General features: G+C 40.4%; 1 protein-coding gene across 1 annotated transcript; it reads left to right on the plus strand.

Annotated features, from left to right (window-relative positions):
* Positions 1-5,487: 5,487 nt before the first annotated feature.
* On the plus strand, positions 5,488-9,956 carry LOC122672412 (plant cysteine oxidase 1-like). Its single transcript, XM_043869894.1, has 5 exons — positions 5,488-5,744; positions 7,483-7,607; positions 7,720-7,879; positions 8,008-8,211; positions 9,826-9,956. The coding sequence occupies exons 1-5, from the start codon at positions 5,516-5,518 to the stop codon at positions 9,954-9,956; spliced, it is 849 nt and encodes a 282-aa protein (XP_043725829.1). The 5' UTR covers positions 5,488-5,515.
* Positions 9,957-10,381: the final 425 nt, after the last annotated feature.

Below are 10,381 nucleotides of genomic sequence, written 5' to 3' on the forward strand. Positions count from 1 at the left end.
GATGTAATTTAAAAAAGGGTGAAAGAACCCTTTGTAGCTATCGTATCGATATTGTATCAGTAATTCAGTATCAGAGTTCGGCATATCTAAACCAACCCGATATGATACCGACACGGCAACACCATGAACCACGAAAAGACACCTAAAGAGTAATTTTATTGGATCGTGGTCGTCTACGGTGCATTGCTCGTAGTGGCCATAGCAGTGCACACACAAGGTGTGGCACAATGACCGCCTTACCCTTGTTCGGGCAAGGCGTTGGGACATGGGTAAGATGGTCATTACACCGCACCTTGTGTGTGCGCGCTGCTATGACCGTTACAGGCAGCACGCCGTAGAGGATCTGGATCCTCTACGGCCTGGCTATAGCAGCCATCGGTCCTGCCCAGTAACAAGAGTGTGACATGTGTAAAGTGCTCGATCCAATGGTCGATTTTAAATTTTTTTGAAATCCAAGAGTTAAGGGGTTTAATTGTGTAAACCAAAACCGCTTTTACCAAACCGGACCGATGGAAACTAAACAATACACCCGACGATTCACTATTCATTCATCTTCCCATTTTCAAAATAAAAAAAACCCTAAATCAAAAGTCTTCTTCCCGTTCCTTCGACAGCCACTCCATCGTCTTCCTCCTCTTTCACCGTTTGGCGAAGTCGAAGATCTAAGTCGTCCCTCTGCAACTTCTGCCTTTTGCCGCTAAACGACTCCATGGTCTTCCTCTTCTTGCACCGTCTAGCGCGAACCCACTCCATCATCTTCCTGCATCGGCTCCTCTATGTCGCAGGGGTGCCGGACATCTTCTGGCGCGGCAGGAGAATGTGCGACGTTTACTGACGTTGATCCAGTGGCTGAAAGGATGAAGCACACCTGGGTCATTACTTCCTGCGATTTACATAATCAAATAGGCTTTTTGAAATCCATGGAGGTAAATCGAACTCAATCTCTACGGCGGTGAACCTCCATTCTCGTCTTCGTTCATACCTACCTGCTACTGCTGTTCCCACGATCCTCTGCCGGTACACACATTGTCACCTTCTTCGACGCTGGTAAGCTCCGAGGATTTCTACCCACGATAAGGCTTCGTTTGTTTCTGAGAGAAGACCTAATACCTAATCGAAGGGGAGGTTCTCTATTATCCCATTTGCTGCATAAGCTTGTCTTCCTTTTGGATAATGAAACGGTTACCCTAAGCACTGTTGCATATTCTAAGCTTGTCTCTATAATTCCTCTATTTTTCTTTTTCGTTTTTATGATTCATACATTTGCGTTATGGAATGGGATTTCATTATCCCTTAGAGCTAAATAGATACTAATTTTTGCCATTTCATGAATATGAAGCTTTGTTACACAAAATGGGGAAAAAATGATTTTTCATATTTCATTGAGAGCCTGAGAGGTGATCAATATAATTTGTCATTTGCTGGAGTTGGTTCAATTTCAACAACTATGGTTGTGTTAGTGGAGTTAATATGACCTTAAATACCAGTTCAGTGATAATGGATGAAGCCATTGCAGCCTTAGAGTGTCATAATTTCCAGGAAATAGGGTTTTTTAGGTCTTGAATAATTTATTTACATTATGCTGTAACTATGGTAGCAACAGCTTGCACTTCTTCTAAAATCAAACCATATAAGCTCCCTCTTGAATAATTTATTCTTCATTGTTGCTTGATAAGTGTTCTAAACGCTTATTAATTGTTCAAAGTAATTGATTGTTAGCTTGACTGAGCAATTATGCTGTCGGTTATTAGTATTATTGTTATTATCATTACATAACTTAGAAGAGGATGTTATTGAGTTGTTGCAATCCCCCCCATATCTTTTGGATAATAATTAAAGGACCGTGTCAAGATTTATTGAGTTCTAGGAGCATCATGATGCATATTTTATCATGTTCAAGCATTCTTCAGTGAGTAATTTTTTACTGTTTTTTATGGAGGTAGGTGAGTCTTTAGCTCAAAATGGAAGAGCAACTGGGGTTACACCCAGTAGATGGTGGTTCGAACCTACCAGGACTCCTATTGAGTGTAAACTTTTCGCTCAAAACGGAAGAGAAACTGGGGTTACACCCAGCAAGAAAAACATAAACCACCTGCTCATGTACCTTGAGATTTTCAAGAAATGTTCAATGAAGAAGGAAAGATAATTAAAGAATAAGAGCTTTAGAGTGCTGAATGTTGGGAGTAGTTTTACATTTGGTTTTGAACAACATTAGAAATTCTTTTTAGATTATAAGCTTTTGGTGATTGTAATGAAACTTGGACTATTGGTTTATCCTTGATTGACAAGAAAGAAATTGAAAAAGAGAAGAGAAGAAAGAACAGAGTGAAGAAATTAGTTGTGGGAACCCTTGGAGGTGGATCATGTAAAACTAATGTGGCAATAAACTCTTTAGTTGGATGTGGTGTGGTTGATGGAAGTTAAGTGTTTTAACAGATTTTATGTCTTTTAAAAGGTGGACAAAAGACCATCCTCAAGTTCTTTTAAGTTGCCATGGATACCATTTACTGACTCTCTAACTGCAGAAAAAGAGAATAAATTCCTCCTCCTTTGAGTGAATGAGCCCTTTGCCATTGTGAGTGAATGAATAAAATGAGAAAGTGATTGATTCATTAGCCTGATAGGTTGGAGAAATACTGCAGAGGCTGTCTCTCAGAGGTTAGTGTTCTTGTGACTTCCAACAAATCATATCTTACATGGATACTAGCTATTGATATGTTTCTCTTTCATTTATTTTGCTTTTCATTCATAGTTTTTTACTCAATTCAGGGCTGACTTATTTATATTTTGATTTTGTTTCGGTTAATGAATGTTGTGTTGTTCTGACCATATGGGTAGCAGGAGGTAAATTTATGATGTGGACACAACCTTGGCATAGGATCAAAATGTTAATGGCCACTCTCATTTTTCTTGAATTGGCCTCTTTCTCTTGAGCTATATCAAAATTTGGTTTTGGAACAAATGTTATTCAATTCCTGCATCCCTAATAATTGTCCGCTTCCCTAATGCTTGCAAGACATCTTTGCTGCTCCCATTAACTTTTGCTTTTTATCATTTCTTGTTTGTAAAATAGTGCTACAGATGCTGGGATTGAACTTACAATTCATCTACTGCTCCATCCTCTTCCTCTCTGTTTTTTCACCCCCTGGAGCAAGTGCATATGATGGGATTGAACTTACAATTCTGCCACAGTTCTTGGTACCTCCACTACTCCATCAGGACTCTAATTAATGCTTTATTTCAAGTTCAGTTTCAGCTTTGACCCTTGATTGAAACCTGTTGGAACTTGCCATTGATTTGCTTGATTACTTGCTATAGTTCTTCTCTATTTTTTTCATTCAGTTTTCTCCCTCTATTTCAGAAATCATAGTTGAATTCAACTTCTTAAAACTCTGAATTCTGAACTTCAATCATTCTTCTTTGATTCAGGTTTCTGTTTGTGAGCTAATCTTCAAGTTAGACCATTGTCATTGGAGTTGTCGTCCTCTTTTGGGTCAGAAAAAAGAACTGGTTCGTGCTTTATTTTTTCAAAATCAAGACTGAATTTTCATTTGCATGTGCTTCCAAGGCCTGCAAACTTGCTTGGTGGCTTTGTTCTCAAGGTATTTTAATGTTCTCCTATTCCTTTAGTAGCTTTTGAGATTGGAGATAAAAACAGAGTGGATGCAACACCCACCCACAAATTGATGCAGACTAAATGTTGATGGTTGTTGTTCATAAGGTAACCAGGCAAAGCCAGTCTCCCAACGCACCACTTTGTATCGGATTGATGAAACATCATCACAGTCAGCATTGGCAACAACGAAACCCCTGAACCATTGCTGGTACACCATATATTCCAACAGATTTAGCTTTGAGCCATACGGCATAATTGTTGATCTTTTAAAGGGTATGCATAATCAAAATATTATTTTAACCATTCAGCCATGTTTTGCACCCCACCCCAAGCAAGCATCAGAGACCGATGGGCTGTCCCTTAACGTGGGAAATTGGACAGAGAGTAGAGTCAGTAGACAGGGTTTTTTCAATTACCAAACAAGCTATTGTACTTGGATCTTCGACTTCGCCAAACGGTGCAACAGAAGGAAGACGATGGAGTAGCTGTCGAAGGAGCGAGAAGAAGACTTTTGATTTAGGGTTTTTTTGATTTTGAAAATGGGAAGATGAATGAATAGTGAATCGTCAGGTGTATTGTTTAGTTTCCATCGGTCCGGTTTGGTAAAAGCGGTTTTGGTTTGAATGGGTTTGGTTTACACAATTAAAAAACCACTTAACTCTTGGATTTCAAAAAAATTTAAAATCGACCATTGGATCGAGCACTTTACACATGTCACACTCTTGTTACTGGGGGTAGGACCGATGGCTGCTATAGCCAGGCCGTAGAGGATCCAGATCCCAGATCCATCAACAAAGAGAACTTTAACATCAAGCCACCATAAAGCCACGTCTTGTTTTACATAACCAGCTTCACATGCCACGTGTCATTTAATGCATGTCAAATTAGATATCAAAAACTGCATCACAGGTGCAAACCCACCTTCTCTCTCCAACAGGCAACAACTTGTTGTCAGTCCCATATAAAAGAAGTTTTTTCCCACTAACGACACCACTTGTCTTAGACACGTGTATCCAAGACCCTCAAATCGACACGTTTATTCACGTGACGGCACGAGACGTCCACGTATAACATGGAATATCTAAAATACCCCTGATATGCTAACGTCACCAAAGCCTTCGCATCAGAGGCGAGCGAGGGTACAAGGGATAGCTGAAGTCTAATCCTCAATCGAATCTAAAGTCTTTTCCCCCCTTTCACACCGTACAAAGCTTTCAACCCCAGGAAACTCCGTTCACTTCCCGCTTAACTACGACAACGGAGCATCTGCCCCTACATTCCGAATATCGAACTCTGACTCCTTGTGGATCCCAGTCTTCATATAAATCGGATGGCTTGGGTTAATTGGTGGTCTAGCTCGAGACATGTCGATGAAGTGAAATGACCAAAACTCATCCACTTGGTACGATCTCGAGCATCCGATTCAATCTGGAACAAGAAACATGATTAAACGATTAAATATTCTCATCTAACGATCCACCACATTAGACGTTTGAGGGTAGTTTTGGTAATCAAATCCAATAATTCAAAACCGGGGACGGTTTTTCTTGTATATTGGGGGCGGGAGAGAGTGCAAGGTTAATGGTTTTGCTTTGCGTGGTTCAGTTTTTCCAAAAAAGATCAAAGAAGGAAGGTTGCCTTGCTAAAATCCTAATCATCATACTCTGGTTTTCTTTTCATGGCCCCTGGTTTTTCTTCTCCGTCTCTACGTAGCATATAAATAATCTACATTCTCTGTTCACGTTTCACCGTCAATCCGACTTTACTACATCTTCTTCTTCCCCTTGATTTTAACAGATCTGTCGGTCTCTGTAGCAGAATTCACCGATTTAGGAAAAGAGGTTTTGATCGCTCGATCTGTGGAAAAGAGAGATTTTGGAAGTAGTTTTGTCGTTCCGGATGACGATGGAGGCTGGTTTGATCGAGAAGAAGAAGAAAAAGAAGAGAGATAACGTTGAGTCTGTGCGTAAAATTATCAAGAAGAAGAGATATAGGACGACGATTCGCCATCGCGAACCCTCAGTCCCAGTGGTGCTTCAGAAGCTCTTCAATTCCTGCAGAGATGTGTTCAAAGGCCCTGGCACAGTTCCTCCTCCTCAAGACGTGCAGAATCTGCGTCAGATACTCGGTGAGTCATCATCTCTCAATTTCACTGTTCTCTATTCTGATGAATCTGAGTCTGAATCCGAATCCTTCCGCGTTAATTTTTGTCATTTTTTGAGTTTTTTTGAAAATATTTTCAAGCTTTGATTAGGTTGGAGATTGGAGAAGGCTTCTTCTCCATTCTTGTTTGTTAGTTGAAGTTGCGGTCTAAGCTTGTCCATGTTGTTATATTGCTTCTCTATTCTCACTTGGTATGAGGATTTGATCCATCCATTATTATATACATTTTATTAATAATACTTTCGTGATCGCTTTCTCGATCGTACGTAACCCTGTCTTTCATCACAGTACGTTGAAGTCGGTGAATGGGAAGAAATTAAATGTGATATCACTGAAGTACCCTTCATAATTCCCTTTATTTACAGTATTGCCTTGTTGACATTTCTAGTGTTTAATATATAGTGTGCCTTTCAAAATGACCATATGGTGACGATTCAATGCACCTTGCGATTGGACCGTCACGTGTCTTTGTAGCACAATTTACTGCTGACCTTGCATGAAGCTGAGCTGAGCAAGAAGTAGAGAGAGCAATTTGGATCCTCTACTGCCCAGCTGCCCGGCAGGATCGTACTGTACAGACACGATGCTGTGTGTAATGTCCACCTTACCCCTATCCAAATTCCTTTCCTGAGTGGAGGTAAGGCGGTCTTTGCATGCAACACCGTGTCTGGGCAGCACGGTCTTACCAGGCAACTCGGCAATAGAGGATTTGGATTCAAGAGAGAGAGAGAGTAAAGAGTCCTTGAACCAAAGCATCCATCTAACACTATCACAGGGATCCAGATCTCCTATGACCCAGCTGCCCGTAGCAGCCTGTGCGACGTGACAGGGCCTTGCGCTCAATGACCGCCTTACCCCCACTTGGGCAAGGTGATGGGCAGGGGGTAAGGCGGTCATTGCGCACGTGGCCCAGTCTAGCTACGGGCAGCTGGGCCGTAGACGATTTGTATAGCTATCACCAGCCCCAACTCTTACCTTTAGTGGTCATCTTGACTCCATGCATCATCAGTATTTAGCTTAACATGACGGATCACAAACATCTCTAGTCTCTACCCCCTTGTGGGCTACGAGTTCAGTTCCTTTGCACGTACCAATAGTTGTACTTACATATGAGAGCCAACCACCTGTCTTATTTTTGCCATTTACAAGGGGAAGAGGGGTTTTTATGAAAACAAACTTAAAATGTCATTGGCTCTGAGATGTACGTTCACCTGTTGGTACGTGCAGATGATCCATTCTCATGGGCTACTTGGTTAACCAAAGTAGGCGCTGCCGTTGGTTGAATTTAGGCTTGTAAGAATCCCAAGTGTGCCTTTTGAACTGCATTGATGACCTCCATACCTTCCGATCAAATATCAAATTGTTTATTGCACACCATAGATGGCAATTTTCTCGTTAATCAATTAGAATTATATGTTTTTATCACACAAAAAAAAAAATCATTTTTTTTTGAGTTGGGGGGAGTAGGTTAAGTGGGTTGCAAGGTGTGGGCGGGGTGAAGCGGTCATTGCGCACGGCTCAGTCTGTGTGGCTCAAGCCGCTATGGGCAACGCGCCGTAGAAGATCTGAATTCCATCCAATGGGTCCTAGCTTGTATAATCATCAATCTTTGATATATATCAAGTAATATATTGGAATTTCGTTATATAAGTATTAGTAAATATATAATTGATATATATGGTTGGTCTTTCTCATATTGCCAGATTGTTTGAAGCCAGAAGATGTTGGGTTAAGTAAGGATCTCCTTTTCTTTAAGCCTGATCAAAGTGTTATAAAAGGGACTCCAAGAGTGAAATATACAACCATATACAAGTGCACAAATTTCTCGGTAAGTAAAAGGAAATTCTCACTATCTTCTTGGTAATTAATTCTAATCACATTGATTCAAAAATCAAAACCAATTCAAATTCTTAATTTGATTATTTCTCCTTTTCTTGCAGCTCTGTATTTTCTTTCTTCCACGTACTACAGTTATCCCACTCCATAACCACCCAGGGATGACTGTCTTCAGCAAGCTTCTCTTAGGATCAATGCATATCAAAGCATATGATTGGGTTGATCCTGTCAAGTTTGAGAGTTATTCCATGCCCTCTTCAAACAGTTAGTATTCTGAGCTTTCTCCTCTATTTTCTTTTCTTTGTTAGTAGATGTTAAATGGTTAAAAAACCCAAAAGGGGATTTTTTTTTTTTCTCCTTCTAGCTAACCCAATTAGTGGATAAATTTGCAGCGAGACTCGCGAGATTGAAGGCCAACACGGTGTTCACAGCCCCTTGCAACACATCTGTACTTTATCCCACTTCTGGAGGAAATATTCATGCTTTCATGGCAGTTACACCGTGTGCAGTACTTGATGTGCTTGGACCTCCTTATTCAAAAGAAGATGGGCGAGACTGCACATACTATAGGGATATGCCCTACTCTAGTGGGTCAGGTGAGCAGAACTATCGAGCAATATGAGTACTTGTGTCTTTTCATCCAATTATCTTTCACAACGTGGGGGTTCCCTCTCCCTTGTGGGGTTCATCGTCCATGGAATGCGAGACCCACTTCTGACATACAGAACCCATATCACATGGACGGTGAATCCTCACATGGGGAATTGATCTCAACTAGACAACATCTGCATGGTCCATGGGGAAACCCAAGGTTTGCATTTGGTACGAAATTACCAAACGAGGGGCCGGTTGCCATCATTATTGTTGCACGAGTCAGTGCATTTTAATTTGGAGATGGATTTTACACGATTTAGTGATCATAATAACTTTATAGTCTTATAGAATTTCACCTGGACTGCCCTTGTGTAGCTTCAAATTGTCCAAAAGAAAGTAAGTGAATGAAAATTATTGTAATAGTATTGTATTCAGCTCTTCAACATGAGACTTGTTGGCTGGTAGGAGGTGATCTTCTGCATTTGTCTGCATGTACATAGAAGTTAAGTTCAATGATTTGTTTCTTTCTTGCTTGCTTCTAGAAGGCATACTATATTGTATGAAAGACCTATTTTATATAAGGGAAAGAGATCGAACACCACTCCGTTGCCCTTCCAGACATAGGGTGCGTGAAATGATCGTCACACTCCTGGTCATTTCTATCTTTTCAGGGGATGCAACGATAATTACGCATATCCCTATGTCTGGGCGCAAGGGCAGTGTGTGCTACGCTACCGAATGGTGTTCTTTCTCCATTTATATATACAAAGGATTGTGAAGTTGTGTATTAATTATTTGAATATTAAAATAGTGGAAATCTAATTGTAATAAAATTTATGAAGATAAGTAACTTCACAATTTTTGCCCTATGTATAATACATTAATTCTTTGGGCAATAGAATGCTATTTGGTTGTGTGACCCCTACCCCAACACGGTGGCCAATGGGAGCATACGCCCAAGCATCTCCATCTTTCCATGGGGTGGTGAGGTCATTTGAAGCCCCCTATGTCTAGGCACAGGGGCTGCGATGTTCTTTTCCCCTTATTCTTTTCATAAGGGTAAAATCCCTTTCACATGTGTACTCTAAAAAAATATGTAAAATATTGACAACTTTTGAAAATGATATAATTTAAAAAACTCAATGGGTAATTAAAAGAAGGTTATAACGTATCAATTCAAAGAATGTATGGGTGCCCGGGGCGTAGCCTCCACTAGCACCCCTCTCTTTCTCTCTTCTCCTTTGTGAAATGACCTTTTTACAGCTTATTAATTGAATTGAAAGGGGGGCCCTTATTGGCTCCTGCCTGCACGTGTAGCCTCCGCTGTCTAATTATAAAATCAAGAGGTCTCTCTTTTGTTGGCTGATTTTGGCTTAAAATTGTACTTGGGCTCATGTTCTCTGTGCCGCAGCGCAGGCTGCTCCCAGACACATGGGCTTGCCATTCAGGGGACAGGGTGGTCATTGTACCCATCCCCATGTGTCTGGTACAGCCTACGCCCCAGCACGGAGAACATTCTCCCTTATTCTGTTTCTATTTTGGCTTTACAATTTTGTGGCGTATGCTCGTTCAGTTCTAAACTTTTTTTTTCTTTTTTTTGCTCCTTTGATTTACAGATTGCAATGTGGGGGAATCCAAAGAGGGTGAAGGCAGTTATGGATGGTTGGAAGAGATTGACATGCCGAAGGACGTAAAGACGATGGAAGGGGTTGAATACTTGGGCCCACAGATTATTAATAATTTGTGATCTTTTTTACTCTGATATTTCATCCGTATAGTTTTAGACTGTAAAATGATTTATTTAGTCTGTTTATTTTAATCATATAATAATATTCGATGGATATGAAAAATTATATCCATGTTCGTAACCATTTAAATGTAGAAAAATTATAAAATTACTCAAAAACATGTTTCTGTTTACAAAATTACCCACCAAATCTTTCGTGTAATCATATTACTCAAAACAAGTTTGGTATTACAAAACTATCTAAAATAGTACTTTCATATCCATTTCTCCTTTGTATCCCCAATAAACTCACAATCATCTCTCTCTTCCGGTCACTTCCCATCTTTTTCCGGCCAATAAACTGGCATCCAAGTGAAGAACGCACCTAGAAGGCCACAGAGTCACCGAAGTTTAGCACCGCCAAGGCTAGTATTGCTGCCACAAAC

This window comes from Telopea speciosissima, chromosome 1 (genome assembly GCF_018873765.1).
Source record: "Telopea speciosissima isolate NSW1024214 ecotype Mountain lineage chromosome 1, Tspe_v1, whole genome shotgun sequence".
Classification (NCBI taxonomy): domain Eukaryota; kingdom Viridiplantae; phylum Streptophyta; class Magnoliopsida; order Proteales; family Proteaceae; genus Telopea; species Telopea speciosissima.

Bases quoted from the DNA above. Each gene is read 5' to 3' on its own strand.
- LOC122672412 (XM_043869894.1), top strand. From the start codon at position 5,516: ATGACGATGGAGGCTGGTTTGATCGAGAAGAAGAAGAAAAAGAAGAGA. The intron at 7,608-7,719 runs GTAAGTAAAAGG...CTTTTCTTGCAG, and splicing joins ACAAGTGCACAAATTTCTCG to CTCTGTATTTTCTTTCTTCC. The intron at 8,212-9,825 runs GTGAGCAGAACT...TTTGATTTACAG, and splicing joins GCCCTACTCTAGTGGGTCAG to ATTGCAATGTGGGGGAATCC.